This window comes from Leptonotus elevatus, chromosome 2 (assembly GCF_054856555.1).
Source record: "Leptonotus elevatus isolate MCC_2025b chromosome 2, RoL_Lele_1.0, whole genome shotgun sequence".
NCBI lineage: Eukaryota > Metazoa > Chordata > Actinopteri > Syngnathiformes > Syngnathidae > Leptonotus > Leptonotus elevatus.
The window spans coordinates 32,910,299-32,938,091 of NC_141240.1; the positions used below are offsets into that span (position 1 = coordinate 32,910,299).

The 27,793-nt window shown below is 43.7% G+C and overlaps 1 protein-coding gene across 8 annotated transcripts in view; it reads right to left on the reverse strand.

Moving 5' to 3' along the window:
• Positions 1 to 4,153: 4,153 nt before the first annotated feature.
• Positions 4,154 to 27,793, reverse strand: part of LOC147179665 (serine/threonine-protein kinase WNK2) — a 33,992-nt gene continuing 10,352 nt past the window's right edge. For 2 of the 8 annotated variants that reach the window (XM_086067587.1, XM_086067586.1), the window contains exons 6-29: positions 27,411 to 27,499; positions 26,989 to 27,208; positions 26,446 to 26,719; positions 25,982 to 26,097; positions 23,422 to 24,201; positions 23,081 to 23,206; positions 21,303 to 21,701; positions 20,816 to 21,085; positions 20,121 to 20,164; positions 19,779 to 19,938; positions 19,559 to 19,675; positions 18,789 to 18,956; positions 17,781 to 17,832; positions 16,795 to 16,893; positions 15,861 to 16,552; positions 15,366 to 15,408; positions 15,216 to 15,289; positions 14,203 to 14,780; positions 13,666 to 13,895; positions 13,361 to 13,579; positions 11,770 to 11,868; positions 8,631 to 8,675; positions 7,983 to 8,281; positions 4,154 to 6,079 (exon numbers count right to left, since the gene is read on the reverse strand). In XM_086067587.1, coding sequence (XP_085923713.1) covers positions 5,792 to 6,079; positions 7,983 to 8,281; positions 8,631 to 8,675; positions 11,770 to 11,868; positions 13,361 to 13,579; positions 13,666 to 13,895; positions 14,203 to 14,780; positions 15,216 to 15,289; positions 15,366 to 15,408; positions 15,861 to 16,552; positions 16,795 to 16,893; positions 17,781 to 17,832; positions 18,789 to 18,956; positions 19,559 to 19,675; positions 19,779 to 19,938; positions 20,121 to 20,164; positions 20,816 to 21,085; positions 21,303 to 21,701; positions 23,081 to 23,206; positions 23,422 to 24,201; positions 25,982 to 26,097; positions 26,446 to 26,719; positions 26,989 to 27,208; positions 27,411 to 27,499 — 5,481 coding nt within the window. In that variant the 3' untranslated portion in view covers positions 4,154 to 5,791. The remainder of the gene's footprint in view (positions 6,080 to 7,982; positions 8,282 to 8,630; positions 8,676 to 11,769; positions 11,869 to 13,360; positions 13,580 to 13,665; positions 13,896 to 14,202; positions 14,781 to 15,215; positions 15,290 to 15,365; positions 15,409 to 15,860; positions 16,553 to 16,794; positions 16,894 to 17,780; positions 17,833 to 18,788; positions 18,957 to 19,558; positions 19,676 to 19,778; positions 19,939 to 20,120; positions 20,165 to 20,815; positions 21,086 to 21,302; positions 21,702 to 23,080; positions 23,207 to 23,421; positions 24,202 to 25,981; positions 26,098 to 26,445; positions 26,720 to 26,988; positions 27,209 to 27,410; positions 27,500 to 27,793) is intronic. The other 6 variants (XM_086067588.1, XM_086067590.1, XM_086067589.1 and 3 more) reach the window with 6 other exon arrangements.

The following is a 27,793-nucleotide window of genomic DNA, read 5'->3' on the forward strand; positions in this document are numbered from 1 at the left end:
GACATGTATATATACACATGTATATACAGACATGTATATATACACATGTATATACAGACATGGATATATACACATGTATATACAGACATGTATATATACACATGTATATACAGACATGTATATATACACATGTATATACAGACATATATATATACACATGTATATACAGACATGTATATATACACATGTATATAAAGACATGTATATATACACACATATATATATATATATATACACAGACATATTTACACATGTATATACACACAGACATATATATATATATTTTTTTTTTAAAGAGCTCAGTATTGTTCATTCGGTAATGTCATCATCATTGCTCTTTTTTATTTTTTGTATGTGGGTGAGTATGTGTATGTGCGTGCGTGCGTGCGTGCGTGCATGCGAGTGTGTGTGTATTCGTTAGCTCACCAAAAACCTATTAAAATCCCATACCGTTCACCTAAACCGAACACCGCCGTCAGGAGACCCGAGGAGACCAAAGAAAACAAAGGAAAGTGAAATCCAGCACCGACCAGACACCACCCACTGGGCCACCAACCAGAGTTCTTCACCAACCCCAGAAACATCTAAATTCCAACAAATCCAAAAAATCAGGGAGACCTCAAGAGACCAAAGGAGAGACTGAGGAAAGGAAGGAAGGACAAACGAAGCAGAGTGAGATCCACAGACACCAGCCTCCACCAATTCAATGACCAGAGGAAGAAGCAGATTGTGTCTGAGTTTCGATAGATGCTGGTGTGGTGGATCTGGCATGCATGAAAATCTCCACCAAAGAGGGGAGCCGTCAAACCCTGCCAGGACAGAGCAAGCGCAACACCTCAGGGCCCCCCAGGACGCGGCAGCGCCAAAGGACGACCCCCGGGCCCCGCCAGGGCCACCGGCTGGAGAGCAAACCCAGGAGCAGGAGCGCCCCCTACCCCAACACGGCCCGCGCCCCCAACCCAACGCAGCAGGACGGGGCACTGCAGGCCCGCCAGGCAGCCCACCGGTCCAAAGCCCCCGCCACCCCACGACACCCCCCCCCCCACCCCCCGATCCAATCCCGCCATCCACCCCAACCCAGCCCCAGCCGCCCCCAGAAATTCCCCACCCCCACCCCCCAACAAAGCCGCCCCCCGCACCCAGGCATCGGCGCCGAAGAGGGGCCGGACAGCGGAGCGGAGAGGGCAGCCGTGCCCACCCCACCCCCCGCCGCGTGGAGGGACGGAACACCGGGGGCAGAAGGGGAGATGGGGGCACCGGAGGACGGCCGGCACCCCGAACCCCAGGCCCAGCGGGGAAAGGCCCCGGTCGTCACTCCAGCGTTCTTAGTGAAAGCTAACCCCCGTTACTGAGTCCGCCAGCTCGCCGACTGGCGAACTCTACCCCTAAACCGTGAATGTGACCCCACCCAGTGTATATACAAGTGTGTGTGTGTGGTGCATTAAAATTAGGAGCAGGTGAACCGGAGCAGAGGGAAATGATATCCCCACGCTCCGATCCACCCGCCTCCCAGGCATGTCAGTGAGTGTACGTGGTGCATTAAAAAAAAATAATAAGGGGGGGGGGGGGGGCGGCGGGGACACTGACAGGGGACCGCAGCACTGCTCTACACTGCGGTCCCCAACCCCCACAGTTGTGTGGTACATTAAAATTGGAGGGGAGTTGTGGGGCGAAGACGGTGTTTCCACCCTACCCCCACCCCCCCAAAGTGTGTTATGTGCCCTATATGTCTATAAAAGTGTATTGTGCAAACCTAGTGCAGTGAGTTAAGAGGAGTGACCAGCAGGGGGCCCCCCCCCCCCAACCGGGCGGGGGCAGAAGGCGCACCCGCCCACCAAACCCCCACCGGGACCCCGGCGGGCATATGGGACCAGCCCGGCGGGGCGATAGGGCTCGCCCCCCGGATACTGGGGCCCGCCCGAGGCGCCAGGACGCCCACCGGAGCGGGGCATGCACAAAACAAATATATACATACATACATGTATATATATATACATACATACATACATGTATATATATATACATACATACATACATGTATATATATATACATACATACATGTATATATATATACATACATACATGTATATATATATACATACATACATACATGTATATATATATACATACATACATACATGTATATATATATACATACATACATACATGTATATATATATACATACATACATGTATATATATATACATACATACATGTATATATATATACATACATACATGTATATATATATACATACATACATGTATGTATGTATATAAATACATACATGTATGTATGTATATAAATACATACATGTATGTATGTATATAAATACATACATGTATGTATGTATATAAATACATACATGTATGTATGTATATAAATACATACATGTATGTATGTATATAAATACATACATGTATGTATGTATATAAATACATACATGTATGTATGTATATAAATACATACATGTATGTATGTATATAAATACATACATGTATATATATACATACATACATGTATATATATACATACATGTATATATATACATACATACATGTATGTATGTATATACATACATGTATATATATACATACATACATGTATATACATACATACATGTATATACATACATGTATATATATACATACATGTATATATGTATATATATACATACATGTATATATGTATATACGTATATACATACATGTATATATGTATATACGTATATATGTATATACGTATATATGTATATACGTATATATGTATATACATACATGTATATATGTATATACATACATGTATATATGTATATACATACATGTATATATGTATATACATACATGTATATACATACATGTATATATGTATATACATACATGTATATATGTATATACATACATGTATATATGTATATACATACATGTATATATGTATATACATACATGTATATATGTATATACATACATGTATATATGTATATACATACATGTATATATGTATATACATACATGTATATATGTATATACATACATGTATATATGTATATACATACATGTATATATGTATATACATGCATGTATATATGTATATACATGCATGTATATATGTATATACATGCATGTATATATACATGCATGTATATATACATGCATGTATATATACATGCATATGTATATACATGCATGTATATATACATGCATGTATATATACATGCATGTATATATACATGCATGTATATATACATACATGTATATATACATACATGTATATATACATACATGTATATATACATACATGTATATATACATACATGTATATATATATATACATACATGTATATATGTATATACATACATGTATATATATATACATACATGTATATATGTATATACATACATGTATATATATATACATACATGTATATATATATACATACATGTATATATATATACATACATGTATATATATATACATACATGTATATACATACATGTATATACATACATGTATATATATACATACATGTATATATATACATACATGTATATACATGTATGTATGTATATATATACACATGTATGTAAATACATACATGTATATACACACACACACATATATCATGCGCAACATAAGCACATTGAGTTGCCTTGTGTATGAAATGTATATCTATAGAAATAAATTTGCCTTGTCCTGCTTGGTGTATTAGGACCAAGTGTTCAGTATTTCATACCAAAATAAATATTTGAAAAGAATAATCTGTGAAATATTACATTCAAAAGTATTGTAGATTTAAAAAAATAATAATTAAAAAGTCATACTGGATTAAAAAAAACAGTCTGTGCCACTAAACGGGGCCTTCGGTCTACACATTGTAAACAATTGGTTATCAAACATTAAGTAATACATGTAGTATATCACCATAGACTTAATACAGTACATGAGAGAAGAAAACTCAATCTAATGTAAATACAGCTATGAAAAAACAGTTCCTTAAAATCAAAATAACATTTTATTGAACATTAAAAGTTAAACACAACTGAACTGTACTTGGCTAATGATCTTTCGGCCCCGTACTGCACTTCCCGAATCTGTCTTAGAGAAGCATGTTTGAGAGCTTTGTTTCAAATGAAAACAATCAAACATGAGCATAAGATTGAAAATATTTATTTGTCAACACAGTCAAACAGTGCAGCAGGTAGGATGAGTGATGCAGTGTGGTAGGCCCAAGTAATCCATCCCACTGAAGTGTTCCCCCACCCCCGCAATGGGAGCACACTAACTCTGAGGGACAGTTTGGTGGTCACAGACATGCAGGGAAGTCAAACGCCAGCCACCACCTGAATTTGTCCACTAATTAAATCGCCTTCCTCTGCTCAGAACAAAAAACAAAACAAAAATTAAAACAGCCCAGATAGAAATGCCAGAGAACAGAAATCTCTTACAACTGGAAGTATTTCCCCAAAGAAGAGGATTCTGCTTAAATGACAAGAAAAGCCCAATTCAAAGTGAATTGATAATGTACATCCAAGCAACCTCTCCACAACGCACACACAAAGTAGAACAAAATATACAGCTTAGTTTACATGACAACTCGTATGTACAATTCACAGCTTGGAAGGATCTGGGTCCTTATACTGTACCTTTCAATCATGTCTTGTGGACAATTATTGTGGCGGAAGAAAACGTCCGTGCTTTTTGGTGTTTTGTAAGAACGGTACACACATAGTGGACAAGAAGGTTGTGCAAATCTCCCATTGTGACTTATCAAGTTGATTGCAGGTGACAGGAAAATGAAAAATGCTTGACACAACATTGCTCAGTTTTAGGACTTTGTTGTTGTTGTTTTTTTTGTACCATCTGGTCATGTCGAAAACAGGCTCACATACCAGCAGCAAAAAAAAAAAACAACTTCCAAACTTCCAGTGACGTTCCAAACTGGTCGACATGTACACGGTGTCACATTGACACGCTTCTTCATTTTCTTCCAACATTTGCACACGTCACATTAGATGAGATAAAATAAGGCCAGTTGGTGGCAATGCCACAATCAAAGCTCAATTGCGCTTGAAAGCCTCCAGCCTTCACTTGCCAACTGCTACATTCCTCACTCGAGTCCCACGGACATCGTTTATGGCTCTGCATGTCCTCGTTCCCCTCAAGATTTCAATACGGCCAAATCTTGTGCTGCTGTCAAAACGAGACAAGAACCGTTTGACCTGAAAGAGGGGCGGGACTTGCATCCCGCTGGTATTTGCTTCCTTCCCTCCTCATTCATTCATTCATTTATTCAGTTTTCCATTGCAAGGCAACAGCACATTTCCTCACTATAGCATACTATCACAGGAGAATAAAGTAAAAAAAACAAAAAACGGTTAATTGATTATTTGATCAAGAGCATTTGTTGTGTTAATAGTGCAGTGCTACAATGGCATTCAGAAGCAAAAAAAAAAAGTGCACAGACACACAAAAAGACGTCACTTCACCCAAGTGAGCTGTTAAATGAATGGCTCACAGAAGAAAAAGTTGAAGGTTCAAGGCACTACATTCCATCAACGTTAATATGCTTTTGTTTCTGAAACTGAAGCCAATGCTATTTGAATTCCGATGTAGTGTTTCAAGTGGACCCGTGTGCCCAAATCAAATGGAGAGTGCACAGACGAAGAGAAATGAGCACATTTGTCAAGAAGCGCAAAGTCTTCTTCGGAAACGACACGTGACATGCACACACGTGCAAATGTATTTCAGCTCCAATCCCAACACGCCGCTAACGTACTGCAGCCTCCGGGCTAGGTAGTCCTGGCGGAGTTGGGGCAGGGGTCGTTGTCGGGCTCGTAGGCTCGGATTCCGGGTTTGGCCCCGGCGGAAACGGGGCTTGCCGATGCGATGGGCGGCCGCTGGCTATAAAGAGGAGCGGGAGCTACCATCCCGCCGTAAGGGCTCGCAGGCAAAAGGTACCCAGTGGGGAGCGGCAGTGCCGAGTCCAGACCTTGGCCGCTCGCCGTACTCGATAGCGTCCCCTCGGTGGTCAGGGGGAGGTGCGGAGGTGACCCGCTGGGGCCAGCGTGGCATTTCATCTGGAAAGGAACACAGTTGAACCCTGTGAACCTTCATCTGGCTTCATCTTGTTCAGAAGGGATTGCAGTCATTTGCTTCCAAATACATGAAATATGTTGGGGGCAATGTCGTAAAGACTTGTTGAGATATCACGTTCATTTATTTTTCACCGTTTCTGTTGTATGGATTTTCTGCTTGTGGCCTAACCGAAGCCCAGCGACACACTCAGGCAGTATGGAGGACCAAAAGTGCCAAAATAAATACAGTGGAACCTCGGAGTTTGAACGTCTCGGAACTCGTACAATTCGGACTTAAACCCAAAAAATCCGAGTAAAAAATGCCTCATTTTCAGAGTTCGAACACCCAAGCAAAGCAAGCTAAGCCGAACGTACCTTGAAAGCGGGTAGCCGAGTGAAGCCGAGCGATGCCTAATACTCACATTGCGGTAGTTGAGACGATGAACTGCTCATTTCCAGTTAGATCGTGAATACTCCCGGAGGTGCTCCATACTCGCGAGTGCATTTGGATTTTTTTTCCACGACAATTTTCTTCGCCATGGGCCCAAAGAAAGACATCAGTACCAGTGGCAGCAAAGAAAAACATACGGTGCTACGGAGATTATCGCGCAGTTGCAACTACCATAACTACTTGTGTAAATACTGGCACGAGGACCCCCCTTAGCTGTTCAACAACGTGCCTGACGTTAAACAACGCAAGCAAGGACCGCTTAGTAGTCTAACAATATGCCTGATGTAAAATTGACAAACTCAGCACTGAACTAAAGCTAGCATTAACACAGCATTTATCATCCACTGATGCCATCACACCACAACAGGTAAGGTAAGGTATTTTTATTGTTTAAAGACTGTACTGTACTGTAAATGTAAAAAAAAACATAAATAGAAATAAAATAGAAATTTTCTGTTTTTGGAGCTTGGGAACGGATTAATTGCATTTACATTATTTCCTATGGGAAAACATGTTTCGGAGGTTGAACAATTCGGACTTTGAACACTTCGCAGGAACGAAATATGTTCAAACTCCGAGTTACCACTGTACATAAAACAAAAGTTAACATAAAAAAATGATACAAAAAATATAATTCAAAACATTTTATACAAAAATATAAATGGAAAAAAAAAACATACATAAATACAAAAATAAATGTATATATTTTGGTATATATGTATTTTTTGTTTTTATTTCCATTTACGTACATACATAATTGTATTTATTATTTATATTTTTGATTATTTTGTTTTTATTCCAATTTTGAATCATATTAAATTTTTGATAATTTTTAAAAAATATTTATATTTAATTATATATAATATTTTTTACATTTATATCAAATTTTCACTTTTATTTTTGGCATTTTTGGTCCTCCAAACGTCAGGACTTTGCAGTCAGGTTCATGACTGGTGAAGCGCCGACTCCCCTTCGTTTTCGTTTTCGGAGGGAGCTAACTCGCACTTTATGTGGAAAACACTTTATTGGCCGCTTCTTTTTATCAATAATTTTTAGGGTGGGGAAAAAAACAAAAACATTTTTCTTTCTTCAATGCATTTATAATGATCATTAATTGTATGCGGCTTTTCTGCAGGCCAGGCCGGCCCCCTATTCCCTGCAAATAGTGGTGCTGCATTCAAACCAACAAAGGCATTAAGCAGATCCATTTCCGTATAAGGATGTTTATGCATACATTAGATGTACAAACATATTTGATTGACAGGTAATAGATGAGTGGTGTGTTCAGAAAGCTGAGAGAATGTCTTGATTTTTCACCATTTTGCAGCTTGATTTCATATACTTTTGTTTTTTAAACTCATTTAAATTTGGTAGACTTCTTACCAACATTCTTCTTGGCTGTGTGCCAAATTCAAAAGCTTTTTTGACTGACACTTTAAAATGATTCCAAAGTACCTTGTGCGTGGCTGCTGCCGGCGGGGACTCAACTCTTCCTTCCGGGTCGTGCCCGCGCCTCTGCTGTTTGATCTGGTTCAGGGAGGGGGGCGGCTGATGGGCGGCCACCGCCGCCGCCTCTTTCGCCCAGTCGTCCACCAACTTGTGCAGGTCCTCAGTGAACAATATTTTCTTATTGTTGCTGTTGTTGGTCTGGACCCGAGCGAGCTGACCGACGGGCCGAGCAGACGGCGGCGAGGGTGCGAGCGCGGGCGAGGCCAGGGGTTGCTGCGTCTGAGCCGCGGCGCGGAAAGAAGACCCTGAGAAAGACAAAAAAAAAAGTTGATGCAAATGCTCGCGACAAAAGGTGAAAATACATCATCTGGCTGATGTGCGGCGCTGCGCTGTACAGTCACGCCTTTGACAACACAGCAGCCAAATCATTAGAATGGGACAGTCACAAATGATTACTCTGAAGTGTCTCCTCCAGTGTGCAAGCAGTGACAAAAACAATTTGGAAGACTGTCATGCAAAACCAAATACGGGTTCAGGAGCACCAACTACGATCACAAGTGCTGAAAAATCAAAGCAAGACGTGCACAAACAACACGAAAAGGAAGGGTGAAAAGATTTGGGGGAAGACTGGAAGCAAGTAAATAAGATAGTTACGACTACTGCGCTCTTTGCCTAGACAAAGTCGTTTCAGAGTGGACCCTATAGAGAAGCAAAACAGCACAGGACAAAACGTTAGGCCCAAGACGACAGCAATGGGCACATTGAGCAGAAGAGACAGAGAGGGCTCGGCTTCTTTTTGGGCGCATTTGCCTAGCTTTAGTTTTGTCTTTGGAATTCACACATCGTCATCTAGAGCCAATGCAGTCGCCGAGACAGAAGCTGACGAGCTATGAGGGGAATGTTGGGCTTTTCATTTGTGCTGGGACGGAATAACGCGCACGCGCGTGTGTTCTCTCAGAACGGAAGACGTTTGCCAGGCTGATGACACGGCGTCTGATCAACTTCACCAAAAACACAAATACTACTTGTTATTCAAGATTTAAAAAAAAAAAAAACATGCACTTCAACCAAATGTGGAAAGAAAAAAACAACGAGAAAGCAAGAGTGGTGATACAGCCCTTGGTTTGGCGCAGCAGAGTCCGCCGTGCCCGTCTGGCGCCTTCGCCGAAACCGCCTGCATCATGCACGTCTTCCTTGGTCCAAACATGAGTGAGGGCGCTCTCGCTTCCACGCTCAACAAAAGGGAGGAGGGCTGAGCTTTGCGGTAGTGTTTACCTGACGACCAGCTACGGAAAATTTTACACATTACTCACAAAAAGTTGGAGTACATTCCGCTTTTGGGTCAAATTTCAGGATGAACTTCAAATGCGAAAATAACCGTGTTGACCTTTTGAATGCAAGTGCGCAACTGTTCAATATTTCAGTGCAACCTTCTGCTCTCTAAATTCACAGCATGAAAGGATCAACGCATCTCCCGGTTGAAATTCAAATGTGTTCGCCATGAGATTGAGACGTGTTCCAAAAATAGTTCACCAATGATGGGGCATTGTGATTTCCTAGGAATGTTGTATAGGCAATCATTTGTAAATGTAAACAATGGTAGAGATTTACTGAATAGAAATCAAGTGTTGCATATTAGTATTGAACTGTTTCCCAATTGTTGTGAATAATCATTATTATGATCGGTGTCTTCACATAAATGAACTGTTAACTCATTCACTCCCAGCCATTTTCACTGAAGCAACCCCCTTCACCCCGGCTGTTTTACTGGATTTTGACTGATTTTGCAAGACCCACATAATATTGTGTTCTATTGCTATAAAAACATGGAACCTACCAAAAGAACGATTAGTCTCTTCTTTCATCAGGAAAAAAAAAAGTATATTTCTATCTGTTTCCGGTTTGCAGCAATTAGCGTTAAAATATATCTAGGTTTCATCATTCACAAATCTGTTTAAAGCAGTTGGGAAAATAGCTTTTTGCAACATGGCCCTGGTTGATCTCTTATACTAAAAATTAATGATAACTAGAGCTGTCACTACCCAGTCTTTATAATTGATTATCCTAGAATTGATTATTCCATTGGTTACTTGGGTAATTGCCACGCCCCCCATTTCCGCGGATTTTTTTTAATCTCTTATACTCTGCTGCCACCGGCTGGCCGTTTTTGTAATAACTCCCATTGCCTCAAGCCTTCTCTTCGGTTCAGAGGCTGCATCAAAGCCTTCTGTGTGCTCTAGCATTTAAAAAAAACAACTTAAAAATAAACATATAAATATGTCTTTGGGACACTTAAAGTAGAGCGTATTTATACATTTTTGGGAGCAAATGAGTTAATGATAACTAGAGCTGTCACTACCCAGTCTTTATAATTGATTATCCGAGAATTGATTATTCCATTGGTTACTTGGGTAATTGCCGCGCCCCCCGTTTCCAAGGGAAATTTTTTTGTGTCAACTCAGCCCCCCCCCCCTAGCTCTCATAATAACAATGTATGATAACATACAATAATAATATGATTGTACATAATTGAAGAAAATTTGTTATTTCAGAAGTGTGCATCAAACTGGTATCCCGTCACACTACTCAGCAGCCAAGCTACAAAATGTTTGGTGAGCACTGAGCTTCGAGTATCATCAGCAGGTTGCAAGTGAAAGACTGGAGGAGTCACAGAAAAGCATCCAAGTGGCCAACAGCCATTTGTGCAAAAAAGGACTAAAAACATTAATTGAGCAGTTGGACATTTTCAAAATTTAGAGAAGGGCAAAGTTCACCTGTAAAGGTCTTGGTGCATTTTAATGTCATGGCCAACATTTTGTGAATAGTGTATCAGAAATGAAGAGTGAATGAGCGCCCACGACAAATCAAGAGAGGATCAAGGTTTTGACACGCACGCAAAACAAGACTCAACCAGAGAGATCTAACCGCGGTGGGCTTGCTTCTTTTTTTTCCCTCCAAGCCAGAAGCAGCGCATCGTGTGTATGCGGGTGCAGGCTGATGTTGGACTTGTGCAGATATGCTCACGAAAATGACTGTGGCTTGTGTGACACGTGAATGATTGGGAAAGCGGTTGGATAAAAACAATCTCAACGCTCATCCTGGGCTTTTGTGGCCATGTGCACATCTTAGAAATGTTTTCTTTTCATTCTTAGTGCCGTTCACCGTTATTCTGTCTACATGGAGTCAAGGCTGGTGATGAGTTCTCAAGGTACACTGGGAGAGCCACCACATTGTACATCCCGGCAAATGAGTCAAAACTTTCTACTACTAACACTACTACCCAATTATCAGCAAGAAATTCAGTTACTACTTTTCAGACTACAAACACACCTTTTGCTAGCAAAGATCAAAATGTGGCAAGATGGCTGGGGAAGAAAAATTGCTGGACAATCACATCCATTTTGTTTCTTGGGCTTTTTAGCTCACCAACATTCTTTCTCTGCATTCACATGTAACTGAAACAAGAGCTGCAATCTGTCCTGTCACAAAAAAAAGAAGCAAAAAGCCCCCCCCCCCCCCCCCCAAAAAAAACGGTGAGCACTGGACAATGAAAAGAAAAAAATTTCTAGCAACACGGGCCATGTAATCTCTTCACATTTAGTTGTTACTCGCGTGGCAGAAAAAGGCCAACATTAACATTCGGGGATGCTTGAGAAACTTCCGATGATTGCAATGAAGGCAGCGCGCTAAAGTCATGATTGTGTTTTACGAGCACTGGCCGGCAGCGTGGCAGCTTCAAATCAAGATTGTGGGAATGACAGAGCGGGGAAAATAGAAAGGAACAAATACAAACAGATGGACAGAGACACGGGTCCACTGAGGAATCTCGTGCGTGGTTTGCTACTAGATTTAAAGGTGACTCTCTCTGATGTTTGGTGGTAAACCGTCCAGCCTGTAAAAGTCAATATAAGAGGAAAGAAGAGAAGAAACAAGAGAGACACTTTGAAAAAGGGCACAAAAATGGAGACGAGAAACCCCCACAATCACAAAAGCACTTGCAGCAAATGACGTCAACCATCGTGAGCGATGGGAACGACCCCAACAAGTCAAAGGGATGTCGCCAATTGTGACCTTCTACAAGCTACAACACGACATTTTGCTTTGCTCATCATTTTCATAGATTTTTGCATTTTGGTTCATCTTGTCACCTTGTTAAATTGTAGTGACTAAGCCGTAAACAAATGATGGCTGATTGAAAACACAGTTCCTGCATTCACAATCACTCACTCATTCCTGACTCCAGAACAACTGCAAATGGATTTTGAGGGGATTTTGGCTTCTGGGATCTGGGCCCAGAAATTGAAATGGCCAATCCAAGCAGACTTGGCATTTGGACTAGTGATGCACCGAATATTCGGCCGACGAAAATGTTCGTTCATTCGGCCGAAATTTTTTTTAAGGCAAAAGAATGTGGCCGAAATAGGTTGTGGTGACGCAAGCAAAAAAAAACGCTGCAAGCAAGCATCTGTTTGAATTAAATAGCGAATGCGGGGGTGAGTGTCCGCCTTCTTCTTGCTGGCTTTTCACAGTGTGAGTTTGGACCGGTCGCTCGCTGCAGCTCCCGGGGTCATTGCGCACACCGGAGAGGGGCGTCGCTTGGTGTACAACATTTAAGTCTGTCGAAAATAGACAGAACTGCCGTGTACTGCAGCAGTGGCCGTGCTAAATAATTTAGCTAATGCTAGCACTATTGCTATCAACAGTTTTAAACTCGGAAACACTTACCGCTATCTGCGGGTGGCGACAGACCTGCGTGTGACTTTGCAGTCCGTTCCCGAAGCCGATTAGCTGGTGCAAACAAATATGTTTATTTTTAAACGTTGGGGAATATGTGAATGTGCCGATTTTAAGTGCGCCGCACCTTGTCCCGCCGCACACGCATCCGTGCCCGCCTGTGCGAACGACATTGACTATAAGGTGCAATCGTACCGCCAGAAAATGCTCAACCCTCGTCTGGTATTTAATGTACTATTAGCCAACATGTCTGCGGTGTGGGCACATTTCAATTTATATTGTGCTTTGTTAAAATGCCAGTGCTAAATAAATATTTTATAATAATATTATAATTTTCATTAATTATAATAAAAGGCAATGATAGTAAAAATTGGCTTCTTTTTTTCCACCAGTGTTTCGGTTTTCGGCCAAACATTTTAATTTCGATGCATCCCTAATTTGGACAAAATATTTTTGGGGGAAATGTTGCGACCTTGCTAACATAAATGATTTATATTTTCTGTGTGACGTAGCAAACAGATATGAACTTGTTGAGTCAAGCTGCTGTAAGTGTGACAACACGACAGCTCTTCATGCATACAGATCCACATTTGTACAGCATGTACGGCGGCATATTTTTCTCTGGACAGCGCGTGTTTGCCTCCGTGTACCTTGGCTGGTCAGGTTTGTGGTCCCGTCGGCATGTTGGCCGGCATAGATGTTGTCTGAAGAGAAGGAGCCTTTCAAGGAACACGGTTGTTGAGTCTGGACCCGCTCTGGGCTTGCGCTGCGCTGACTGCCGGAGCCGGAGCTGCCACCAAAGCCAGCCGAGCAGTCAGACAGAGCCGAACTTTTAGCGGGGGATCCGGACGAACTGCCCGAACTTTCCCCTAAGTGGAATGAGAAGACAAAAGAAAAGGTTGCTATTTTGAATCATCCCACGGCATCACGTGGGACAACGGTGAAAGCCGCCCACCTTTTCGCTCCGCTGAGGTGGCATTCAGAGTGCTTTTGAGCTGCTGCACCATCGGATTGAGCAATTTTCCAGCCTTGACTTTGTGTTTACTGGTCCTCCGTCGACGACCACAGGGGGGCGCCGCATGAAGCAGGCCCACATTGGGGGGCAGCGATTTTCCCACCTCTTGGTAGAGGCGCTCAATTTCACTCCTCTGGAAGGCCTGAAGTTCCGATATCTCCTTCATGTGCCTAGCCAACATGGCAAAAAGCAAAACAACTAAATAATAAAGTTCCACCACTTCTATTTCACATATAATTCTTAACATTATGCAGTCAGACATGGGCATGCGTGCACAAAAGGAGCTAATCATATGAACAAGTGTTCACTGATGTGCTTTGATTTAAAATGTTTTTGTTGACTTTTGACGACTAAAAGATGCATTTAACTCTTTCCACTATTTTTAACCATCTTTGATGCAGGCCCAAATGTATTTGTAGGTCCACTGCAGTTACAAAAACAAGCTCATTTTATGTGTGTGTGTGTGAATTAATTTACTTTTCTCTCAGCTTCTGAAGTTCTTTCCTCATGTCTGCATCCTCAAATTCGGAGTCGTTGTCGCTACTGATGTAAGATGACGGCGCGTGTCCCGTTGAAGGCGAAGGAGCGTGCCCGTTCATTTCCAAGGGCCGCCGGCTGGACGAATCAGAGCTCTGCTCGCTTTTACTCCGACCGGAACGCTTCAGAAAGGCCACCGCCCTCTTGACCAGATCACTCCCGCCGTGCTCGGCCGGAGCGTGCAGGCGCCCGGCCGGGTGGGCTTTGCCACCGCCGTCTCCGTCCTTGTCCGCAGAGTCCGAATGGCGGGAGTGGTGGCGGCTCGGAACGCTCATGGTTACGGCGCGAGGCAAATGGTGCGGAGTTATGTCCGGGCTGGACGTGGTGGTAGCCTGGTAGAAGTTGGGCGGGGCAGAGAAGCGGTTACCACATCGGGGTCTGGACGTGCCGGGACTTTCAGGACCGGCCGAGGATCTGCTAGCAGTCTGATTTCTATCAAGTCCGTGAGACCCGCTGGGCGACTCTTGACAACTGCCAGATGCCGTGCTTTTGTCCACATTTGGTGTCGCGGCTGTTATCTGAACGAAAGACATTGCAAGTTTTGATACATTTGTCACAAGCATCTCCTGCTACAACATTTCATCAAATTAGCAATGTGACAAGTGGCTGCCATCTTTGCAGGATTTTCAGGACGACTACTTCAAACAGCTCTGCCACACAAACTCAATTCAGCAAACAACAATTGGTGACTGATTTACATAAGCTATTCTACTGCTCATCTCGCCAATAACATTCTGTTCTAAATTGACTTCTTCAACTTTTTAATGAGGTCGTTGGCAACAATCATTTTGACCCATCCAAATTTGAGAACCCCTTGTAGTCCGAATTTCTTTACAGGTGAATATTTTGAAGTCATTCCGACAGATGCAGCATTTTTGTCACATTACTAAAGAAAGTGAAAACTACCACAAAGGCATTGAAGCGAGCAGACTCCTGAAAAGCTGGACACTTACTTGAAAAGGACTTTTTGAGTTGCATGAAGCAGAACCAACGGTCACGGCGTCTTTGTTCAAATTGCTATCAGCCGCTACGAGATCAGAAGAAAGTTTTAAGAAGAGTGAGACAAAGATGGTGAAAGGATGAAAGTGGCAAACGTTGCCTACCCGCCGAAACGCCAACACAATCTGGCCTTTGGGGAATCTGAGGCTCAGAGGAAAACACAAAATCAAATCACCAGCAGACGATCTTAGGACTTCAACAACACAAGAAAGGTATGCACTCTCCACAAACGCTCACAAGAGTCATTAGCGCCCAACCAATCTTGGATTTTTGGGGTCAATACTGAAATTGTGGACCACAAGAAGCCAATATCAAAAATATCAGCCAGGATTGAATGAGAACATTACTATACATTGAATATTCTGTAAATGAACACAAATCCTTAAAACATCCCAAACGTGATTCAAGTTAAAGAAGCAGAGCTGCAGAATCCATGCACAGCAGAAGAAAAATCATGTGATAATCATTATATCGGTTGCATTGTGAGTGACTGATGTGACTAAATCAGTGGGTAGATGAATCGGTTAGGCTCTAATGTTGATTCAGTAAAGCCATCATACACACACACACACACACCAACAGACAATGTTTGTGTTTACCAACAGCTCCCCCTGCTTCTTGGGCGGCAGCGCCTCGCCGCTCCGACCGTCCGAGACAGACGTCGAGCTGAGTGCTTCGGCGGTTTGCGGGTCAGCTGCGGCGCCAGGAGGCTGAGAGGGAGCGTGCTCCTGGTACAGCAGATTCCTCAGCTTCTCATCCAAAGTCTTGATGGTGCGATCGGCAAACTCCACCCGGCGCGGCCCCTCGCCGTCCGACTCCCCGGGGCCTAACGGAAGCGAGGTCTGATGTGCCGGACTCTGAGGTTGGGAGGCGACCGGCGCTGCTGTCGCTGGGTAGGGTTGCTGGAGGACTACCGATGAGTGAACGGCGTGCTGAAGAGGGAGCTCTCCGCTAGGACTGGCCTTTTGATTGATTGGATGAGTGGTTTGCCCGGCCAAACGGCCGACCGCCGCCTCATCTGCAGTCTTCACATCCAGCGAAACCGGCGGCACGAACGCACAGCAAGGGATGTCACTTACTATGGACGTGACCGAAACGCAAGCCTCTTCCACGGGAAGGCCCGCCCCCTTTGCCTCATTTTCTTCTGGACCGATTGCGGAACGCGGATGTTGGACGGGGCAAATGCCAGCGTTTTGGTCTTGATGCCACACCGACACAGACGAGGGGCCTTGTGAAGACGTGAGAGCTTTGCCGACGGCTTCTACAGACTGTGAGGTGGATTTTTCGCATTCTGAAAAATGTCACAGGCAATAGTTAATCAAGAGCATAGCCGAGGCCATGAATAATAAGGTACTTGATACTGTGACATAATTTCCTGTCTGCACATCAAGCCCCCCCCCACTCAAGAAGAAACACACTAACACGAGGGCTGGCCTCTCACAGCACAAATGACGGACTCTTTTCCTCTCTATGATATGAAACGAAGATAGCTGCTTTTGTGAATGGGCAGATGTGCAGAATGACGACACGTACCGCGCTCGCTTGAGCTGGGACACGGAGTCTTGTCTTGCTCTTGAACCGGCACCTCAGCCACTGGGCAGATGATAAACCAGCGCTTGCCCGTGTGAAGGACTGCCAAGGACACAATGGAAAAACGTTTAAAAAAAAAAATTTTTTTAAGTCTACACACCCCTGGTCATTCAAATGCCAGCTTTGTGGAATCAAAATTTTTTTGACTATGATAAATGATTTTACATTTTTTGCCCTAATGTATGGCCCGTACAACTCAGTTAAAAAAAATAATTTACAAGTGGGATGTTGAAAATGACTCCATAATGAATTGAGTTACCATACAACTGCCATCAATTCCGCAGGCTCTGATTAACCCCCAAATCAATTTCACATGTTGCAGTAGGCTTTTCCTGACATTTTTCTTTTCTGTCAGGAGATGATTGTGCTAACACTGACTGCTATTTGCAACTGCTCATTCTTTGGATTAGCTCTGCTGCTATGCTAATGTAGCGCCCGAACCGGTGGCTCGACGACAGTCAGCTTTCTGGTACGTCATCTTTGTGGCTCAGCGATCGACGAGCACTTAATCCAACTGCTGCATTCGCTGAACACTTGGATGGAGGATGGAATGCACTTTTGGGTTTGAGTCCATTTTTATTTTCTCTCTCTCTCATTCACTCACACACACATATATAATGGAGTTGTAGAGGTTATAGGCCACATTCGTGGTAACAAAAAAAAAAAAAAAGTTTTGAAATGATTTATCTTGCTTTTGTTGACATATACCCCCCCCAAAAAACAGCATTTGAACCAGGGTGTGAATACACGTTATAGGTCAATTTCAAATTAGGACAAATAATCTGGTCTTTTAAAAACTGGAATCCAATATTTTAGTTCCAAGATGAATCGGTGTGTACAGCAGGAAACTGCATGCGTGTATACTGTAGCCGTAAAGGCTGACGAGAGTGCAACTACACGGGCGTGCTGTTAAATGAGAATTCTCTCACCATTTTGTTGGTAGACGAGCTGTGGCGTGCTGGGGGCGCCGGACTTCATTCCCTAAAAAGGAGAACGCGTTACTAGAAGCAACTTGTATATGTGACTCATCTCATTTCGAATTTTTAACTTGTGATGCCTTGGATCAGATGCCGGACCACAAGCTTGTGCCTCAAATGGCCGATACACACAAAGTCTGTCTGGATGACCTTTGGCCCATTGTTGCCTCACTCAGGTCAGTCAAGATTGTCAGCGGGTGGAGAGATGCTTCAATGTGTGATGAGTGAGTCAATAGAAGAGAAGATGTCAAAGAGGACATTTTCCATTTCCAGCCTCCATTGAAGGAAGACAAAATACTGAAAACATCCGAGGGTTAGCCCATGATGGACAGCAGTTTCATGAAAATGAGATGTACACCATCAAAATGACTTGTTCTAACTAACAAATTGATGTGGACAATAAAACCATACAGCAAAATGATTGGAACACTTCTTACGCATATTCTTGTCAACCGAGCGACGAGTTTGTGTGAGACATGCCTAAATGATAAACATTCAAGGAAACATCACGACAGTTACTGTGAAGAGTGCACAAATGTTTGGCAACTTATTAGAGCTGAGCATCTGATTATTCTGCTGCATTTTCATGATAACAATCTGATGCGGACACCAAAGGCTCATCCTCGTGATACTGACTCACAATAAAACAAGCTCCTTTTTATTATTATTATTATTATCAAGATGTTAGAAATATTGCATGCATACCAGGCCTAAGCAAAAAAGAAAAAAAAGAAAAAAGAAGAAGCATAATCTGTGTTACTATGGGGCCAATAAGGACTCAGGAGACCTCGCAGAGTAGTCTCCCCAGTCACGGACAGAATAGGTCTCAGCGAGATCGCCGAGACCTGCTGGAGACTTGAAAATGTCTCCTACATCTACAAAAAAAAAAGAAAAAAGAAAAAAAAGTGGTCTCCTGCAAGCCAGTGAGATAAAAGCATACGGTGTCAGTGCTCGTCTCACCTCCACTAGCATTGCGCCAGCTCCTTCACTGGTGGGACTGCTAGCCTGGCCTAAATTTCTCTCCGCCTCCGCGTCTTCACTCAACAAGTCCTCTGCCTTGTCCACGATGTCTTTGAGCTGCTCAATGAAGACTTCTTTCTCCAAGTGTAGGATGAAATCGTTCTCCACCTGAGGGGATGGTTGATAAAATAAAATAAAAAGCACACTTTTTAAAAACAGAATGCAACAAATACTCATGAAAACTAAAAAAAATAATAATCACGGTAAATGAATGGACATATTCCAGCATCTGAAAACGGTGTATAGATCAGGGGAAGACAAACTTTGGATTCTTAAAACAAAAAATGTAACCACCTCAGCGATTGCAATATTTATGTAAAACACAAAAGAATACATCATTCATAAAATGAATTCTTAAAATGTTATTAATCACAATTATAAGTATTGATTAACTAATACATTCATGAGCTGAATATATAAGGTTTGAATAAATACATATTTAATAAGCAATTTTAGAGAAGAAAACAGTTTAATGCAATATTAGAGGCCTCATTGGTGGGGATTAAAGAAGCGAATGGGCCACACATGACACAAAGGTATACTTTGCACTGATTTTCACAACTTCACATGATGCTTGACGATAGCGCGACTACACAATATCTCGCAGACGTGAGGATTAGCTCATGAATTGATTGGCGCTACCACTTGGTTAAAAGTTAAAGTACCGTCCCTGACTTAGTGTACATACGTGGTGGCGCGTTACTACATACCATGTACGTTGCGATCTCTTCAGGTGCGTCTCCATCCAGGTCAAATTTAAAGGTGACCATTTTGTGATTGTGCGTTTCCAGTTGACACTCCACCATCTTGTCCCCCGTGTTGCACACCTGCAATACCCGAGGAAGCGGATTTGCACTTAGTGTCAGCAAAACACGTGGCCGCTGAAAGAGGTTTTCGGAGGGGGGGTGGGGGGGGGGGGTTGCCACGCACGTTTAGCATGCTGAGCTTCGGCCTGCTGATCTTCTCTTGCCGAGATCGAGTGCGTGTTGACCTGCGGTGGTGTTTGCGGATTTTACTCTGGCCTTTACCTCCATGTGTCCCCTCATTGCCGTCACTCATCTCCTTCCCTGACGTGGCGTCAGAGTTGACACTGGTTTCAAGGAGAAAACAAAACGGGATTTTTTTTCATCAATATTCTTCTAGCAAACATCTCGGTTTTATCTAAGAAAAGATATTTGCATTTGCGGAGGTGTAAAAAAAAAAAAAGAAGGAAATTGATAATCAGTGGCTTACAAGCAAATATGGTAGAAGAATAAGAATATTGGTTTGTACCTGTCATAGCTTTGCCCACCAGTTTGTTTCTCCGTAGCCTGATCCTATGGACAGGAGACAATCCACAAAAAGGCAAAAATAAACTCCCACGCAATACAAGCTAGACTTGGCATAGCATCTTCGTTTGTTTCAACACTTTCAGCACAAACTACAAAACTCACATTTTGCTTGCTGTGTGATAACACCTATGGGAAATGTGGTCCAAAAACGGCTTCCAATTTGGGTTAAACAGTCTAAGTTGACCTTTTCCCAACATATCTGCTGTACCCTTTACCATTCATCTGCTACCTGGGGAAGCCCTTCGTCGATTGGCTGACAAGTTTCAGATGAAATGTCTTCTAGAAGGCTCGTACAGGCTGAAATCATGAGGGCTTCTCGACGCGTCAAATTGACCGTGACGATTCAAATGGCAACACTGGCTTACCCTAAAAACTCCACTGAAATAGTGCAAATGGAACGCAGTTGGTGAGAAGAGCAGTAGAATAACTCAAGTACGTCAGTCATTGTGTAATCATTTTTTTGTGGAGAATTTCAGGAGCCGTTTCAAGTGCTTCTTCCACATTTTTCACGCTTGTCACGTTGCTGTTGTGGCTCGCGCACATGTAGGAGACCAACCATATAAAACGTGCAATAAAATCAACTCATTCAAAGTCATTCATTAAAAAAAAAATGGTGATAAAAATGTGGATCATTACATCTGTGCTGGCTTCACTTGGACCTGCGTCTCCTGTGGCAACACTGAACTGCTGCTGTGTCAGACTGGAACTGGTAAAGCCACAAGATGCCCTCTGAGGTTCGGGGGTGGGAGGAAGAGGCGGAACGTGGCTCAGCATTTCAGTCTTCGCGGATTGGCTGGCGCCGACAGGCGTACCCTGGTCTGAGACGCAAGGCGCAGGTGGGGGAAAGTGTGCCGGCTGCGTGAGAAGGTTAATCTGGACCAGGTCAGGGTGGCCGGCCATTAAGTTCTGACGGAAAGAAGAAAAAAAAAAACATTCAGGGCTATCTACAATATGTTAAGAAATCAAATCCATTTAAAAAAACATGCATTTTCACAATGTATATTAACAGAAAATGAAAGTTGTGAAAATACAAACATTTTCTATCCAATTCTAAACGAAGCACACACACAGGGTAGCATTTTTGTTAAGTTCAGCATTTATTTGAAGCTATCATCATATTTACCTGCGTAAGAGCACTGCCGTTTATGGGCGGGTGTGTGTTGGGAGCGAGGGCGGCGTGTGTGAATACGGTTTGTGGAAACAACGTTTTTTCTGAGAAACAGGCGCCATCTTGGACAGCCTGCTGATGAACGTTTGGAGATGCGTGCGGTGGCATTTGAGCCGGCACAGGTGAGGGGGGGGCTTTGAGCAACAGGGGGACGGGTGCAACCGACACATCCTCAAGGAGGATCGGGGCGAGGGGGCAGACAGAGGGGCTCACGGGGAGGGGGAGAGTTTGTCCCGTAGAAAGGAAGGCATGCTTGAGAGAAGACGACGATGCTGAAGAGTGTGGGAGGGTGTGTGAGTGAGGGTGGAAGGATTCAGAGTCAGCAACAGCTGCCGTCACCTGGACACACGGGTACTGTGAACACAAGTCAGGGAGAAAAAAAAAAAACAAAGGAGCATGGAAGGAAGAAAATTATATTGTCGACAGAAGAAGCTGACTGCACGAGGCAGTTGGGCATTCATTGTCCTCTTGGTAGTTTTGCAGTGGTCTCATACTTGCTCCATTTAAATCTCCGCGAGATGTTTAATCTTGTGAACATTTTCGATATCCTAATACTGTTTTAAACTTCCTCACAACTTGATCCTGGACCTGCCTGGCGTGTTCTTTGGTCTTCATGAAGCTGTTAGACCCCCAATATTCTTTTAACAGATCTCTGAGCCCATCACAGAGCATGGACATTTATACTGAGACTAGATTACACACCTGCGATTGGCTGGCAACCAGTTCAGGGTGTACCCCGCCTACTGCCCGAAGCCAGCTGGGATAGGCTCCAGCGACCCTTGTGAGGACTAAGCGGTTAAGAAAATGGATGGAAGGATGGATAGATTACATACAGGAGGACTCAATTTATCAGCATCAATCATTTAGGTCAACATTGGACCATTCAGAAATCATTAGGGCACTTCTGGATTAAGTTGGCTGCACTGAGAGAAAAGGGGGTGTACGGCCTACTTTTCATTTGTTAAAAAAAATAAAATAAAAAAAGTTAAAAATCATAGATTCTGTTACACTTCACGATTGTGTCTCTCTTGGTGTTGATTCTTCACACACACACAAAATCTGATTACGATGAAAACTTTACAGGAGGACTAATACTTTCACAAGGCACTGTATACTAGGGGTGGGAATCTATGGGTACCTCATGATTTAATTCGATTCCAATTCCGATTCAGAGGCCCACGATTCGATGCAATTCCGACTCAGAGGCCAATGATTCGATTTAATTCCGATGCATCACTACATTGGCTTACATTTTATAGTCCATGTAAAACACTTGTACCTTTTTAAAACAATTGTAGAATTCAAGGAAGAGCAAGGATTTAGATTTCACACTGACTTTTATCAAAGTGGCAAGGCAACCTAGTTTAACAATAGTGTGTCAACAAAAATTTCAAAAAGTGCCAATGGCAGGATTTGCTGTAAAAAATGTCTAACTTCTATAACAATACATTTGCAAAAATATATTTCAACTTAATCTGATTTAGCGTAACCTGTATTGTAATACTTGAAAGTGCAATATGCAGCAGACAATTGTGGCTTTTAGTTTTTTACTTTACATTTTTAAATACATTTTTAACACCTCTGAATCGATTCAGAATATTTTTAATACGATGATCGATGCATCAAAAAGACAATGATCGTTCCCACCCCTGCTGTATACTGTACATTAGCAAGTGGTGAATTCACTAAAGAAGGAACATGAAGGGACGAGAGGGGAACAGTAGCCACTCTACCTGAGATGAATGCGAGCTTGTAATGTGCGGCTGGACGTCGGGTTCAGCCAGTGGCTGCTGAACACAAATTGTTTGTCCGGGGAAAGTGCACGCTAGGTGGGGGGGATTCGGAACCAGCGACACACTCTGCGGGACATGAAACAAGAACATTAAAAAGAAGGCTCGTGGGAAAGTCCTGCGCACCCTTAACATTTGGGAACAAAAGGCATGATGGATAATTAGCAGATCTCAAATTTTCTTTCCAACTTGAACCCGGTACACAAATGAGGGAGTAACGTCACATTTTGATTCAAATGAACTTTAAGCATTTTAGACATGAAAGGGATGGAAGAGTCGCTCGCCTTTTGTGTCAGCTGTGTAGGCTGGCCATGTTGCGAAGAGAGCGAAAGGCTCGGCGTGCACGACGACTGGCCGAGCAGGCGCGGCCTCTGAGCAAGAACGGCATTGGCGGCGGAATGTGGAAAGCAGACATCAGGTAAGCCAGCAGTCGGATACAGACGATCTGTGCTTGCGGGCCGCTCCTGTTGGACTTCAGACTGGCTGGATTGTGGAACGGCGATGTGCGCGGGATGGCGGCTTTGCAGCTGGAGAGCTTCCTGGTGACTTTGAGAGGGGGGGCGAGGCTGCATTGCCTCATGTCTGTGCTGGAGTTGGCTCTGAATGCAAGCCTGAAGCCCATTTTGCGCTTGCTGCATCGAGCACGGCCGGTGCTCTTGTGGAACGGGTATCTGCTGGTTAGGAAGTCGCGTTGTAGCCAAATGACACTGCGCAATGGCCGTCATAGTTGAGGACGCGCAACTTGGTTCCGGATGCTGCGCCGGCAGAGTGGCGACTGCCGTCTGATAAGCTGACACGATGCAAGCCTGTTGCTGCACCGAAGCTACGCAGTTCAAAGTTGCTTGCTGCTGCTGGTGGTGACCTTGCGTCTGGTGGCACTGTGCTGCGGCGGAAATACTTGGAGGTGGGTAGCAATCGCTGGCTGCAGGTTGGAGTTTGGCCGAACATGAGCCAGCCTGACTTGGGGCCGCTGGGTTGGGCTGACACGCGTACGGAACAGCAGGCTGGACGTATTGGTGAGATGGGAGCTCTGCTGCTTGGTTCTGGTGACCCATGGAACTGCCCTGTGGACACAAAAGAACATACATGACATTTATATACAACACTTTCATGGACACAAGCATATAAAGACGAAACAAAAAATCTGGACAAAAAACGAAAAGGATGAGTTTGTCAATAAAAGGTGACCTACGTCAAGAAAAACGGCAACATAAAGCTGTTATCTGTGTGGCTTCTATAGAAAAGCGGTGAAAGTTAATCAGCAGGGAGAGATTGCCTGTTAGAGAATCAACAACATTTTCTCTGTTTCAAGATTGTGCTGAGCTGTGGGAGCAGGTGGGACTCAGAAGGTGGAGACCAGATCCAGAGAGAAATCTGTTACATGGACCTACCACTCCCAATGCGGCGCCAATGTGCTGCTGCTCTCTTGCAAAGGATGGATCCTCACGGACATCATTACCCCTGCTCGGGAGAGGATTCTTCCAATTGCCATCTGGAGCAGCAAAGAGATTCTTGTGGCAAGCTGAGGCGTGCAGGACGGATGTAGCACTGCGCAGTGCTCCTTTTTGATGGATAATATTCAACAGGGACTTCCGCAGCAGGAGGAAATTTGAACAATCACTTGGACCTTTCGGATGTCCCCAAGGCGTCATTCCCTGCGAGGATCGTGTGCCTTTGGACTCGCACGGACAGTCAGAAGATGCCAGGTGTCCTACCCCACCCTGGTGGTGGTTGCAGTGAAGACACGCTAAACCAAAGAGACTGCTGATGTCAGAGTGTCTGCGGACTCTCGTCGCATTTCCACCGGCAGCCTCTGATGAAAGAGCGAGGCGTCGCTCTCCAATGCTGTCCGGTAACAACGGACGAACAAGTCGGGAAGCTTCGGCGGCCCCGAGTTGAGCTACGTGCTGGACATCAATAACAGGAGCGCTTCCTCTGCGGGCCGCAACTCCAAAACCGGTCACGTGTACCGGGCTCAGCGCGGCCCCCCACGCTTCACAGGAGTGAGGTCCATCTGTCGGAAAATCTTTACTTGGCGGCCACTATTTGAGAAGCCAACCAAAAAGGCAAAACATGTTCATCACAATTAGCGGCTAACAAAGGCAAAACATCTCACAGGGGAGAGGTCTCCTCGGTTTAGGACAGAGTCCTGTTTCTAAGGCTAGATGACTGCATAACAGGAAAGTATGGCGGAAACTGATGTATTTGTGCGTCGCTGCACAAACTACTTCAAGAACAATGATGATATAGCAGGCCATCAACGGTAAAAGGACATTTAGCTAGCATGCCGCTAAAACACAAACAAAACTTTGGGGAGACTTCAAGTCATGAGCAAGGGAAGAACTGCTTGGAAGGTTAGACAAAGACGCAGCTCACTTTGTATTGCCGTTTCCACACACAAAAAAATCGGCCCGGGAAAATATTCATCAACTCGGTGGTGTGGCTCCGGATGACAGAAAACAAGCGGCGAAACTTATTTGTTGACGGACGGGGGTTGCGGTATGTATGACCGAAATCCAGCTATGCTGTGCATGTTCTTTTCTTTCTTTTATTTCAACTGTCGACTAAGTCATATTATGCTGAAAAGTCACGACTAGTACAATCCATTTTCATCTTAATTGTTGCCAACAAATAAGTAAAGCAAAAAAAAAAAAAAAATTTTTTAAAAAAGGACATTGTCAAACTGCAACAGGATCGAGTGACATTCATTTTGGAAAAATCCGATTTTCACGGTACTGTCAGAATCAAGCATGTAACGGGCACCCCCTGCGTACTTTAAGCTTTTCCACATGTCATCATGGCACATTTTTACACATGTGAATGTACAAGTCAACGTCTACAAACCTGCTGCGTTGCCACCGTGATGGGCTCCAGCAGGGACTGATAGAGGACACTCTGCTGGCTGCTGTGGGAGTCCGAGTAAATGGTGGAGCCCTTGCCACTGTCAAAGGTGCTGTCTGCTACACACACACACACGCACACAAAAAATAATCCTCCAATCACAAAAAGGCCAAAGGCTACGTTTGACTAACACGGGCAACAAAAACCTGAGCCCATTTGAATAGATGAAGGCAGATCTACAAAAAAAACTTGACACATGGACACAATTGTGCTCATTTTGGCTCTAAACACCATCACAATGGATTGAAAACAAAACCAGCGGGATTTGTGCTAGCTGCAGACTTTCAGGATCTTTTCATCCAAAACCGGATTTGGATGAAAAGATCCTGAAGTGCAGCGGAGAAGCTACTATGGGCTTTCCACTCACTACGTTCCTGCCCTAAACAAGCTGTATGAGAAGGGCTTACATGTGACTGAGGTGAAACTGGCTGGCGGGGTCCGAGCTTGGTTGTGCTGCTCGGCGTCCGCTTGCGGCTCCAGCAGAGAGGGCGGTCCCACGGTCACATTCGCATCCCGAGAAGCCGCGCCCTGACAAGTTGCCATCTGAAAGGCGTGGCCGCCATCCATCTGATGAGCGGCCGATGCCGTTCTCTCTCTTCGCCATTTGATCAGAGCCACGCGGTCCCGAATGGATTTTCCTACAGTCTTCACATCGCTGTCGTGGAAGAATCCAGAATCCACCTGAAAAAAAAAAAGGCATGACTCACCACGATTTTTATTGGCGCATCACGATATGAGCCTCACAATACAATAATTATGATATTGAGGGGAGGTTGGCGATATAAAAACTCATAATATTGTTTAAAAAAAAAAAAGAAAAAAAAAAGAGAAGCACAATATTTTGTTTTTGTACATAACAGCAGTGACAAAGAAATAGGCTTGGCCAGTCATTTTATTTTAAATGTCTCCTCTATCAAAGGAAACGCTGCGGGAAGCCTATATTCACATACCATTTCTTGTGCCACCACCTCAGGGATTTCTTTCTCCAGGTCAAAGGTGAACTCAATGGCTCCACTCTCCTTATATTTCCCCTTCAATTTCTTGTGGTCCTCCACCCACAGTTTAAGGGCGATGGAGGTCTTTTGCCCGTCGTCCTCCTCAGCAAGCTCCACCCTCACGCCCGTGTCCTCGGCAAAGAAGGCGTGGTTAAGGAGGTCTTTGATGGCGTATCTGTTAGAAGGTACACGCAAGTTCACAATCGGCCACACACGTATGAAGACTTTTCTCCTCTTGCCAGCGTAATCCAAACTTGGCACTTGTCCTCGTTCTCACGTGACCGTGACATCCACATGCTGCGCCATACAGTACAGTACAGGCCGTGCACACACTGTTGCTCAAAGCTAAATTGTTGACAGACGTGACAATGGCTTACCGCTCTTCTCTCTTTTGGCAGATGCACTCCCCAATAATCTCTTTAATTTCAGGGTCCACGACCTTGTTGTAACTGGCAGGCTTGACTCCCTATAAAAGCGTCATCAAAAAGAACACATGGCATTAAAATGTTGATTTTTTTTTTTTTATAATTCAAAAACAAAAAAAACACTAGACATCTCCTAAATTCCGTGTGTCATTTCACCTCTATCTTCTCTTCATTTTGAATGTTCTATTTTTTCTATGTGCATGCCAACAGCTGGTTTGTGTATTTTGCATATCAATTTACATTCAAGCCTAACCCTCATGCTGCAGGTCAATTTGAATTTCCTGGCCCATATGTGACATGTTTATGAAGTTTTCATGTCAATGTGAACTGAAAAT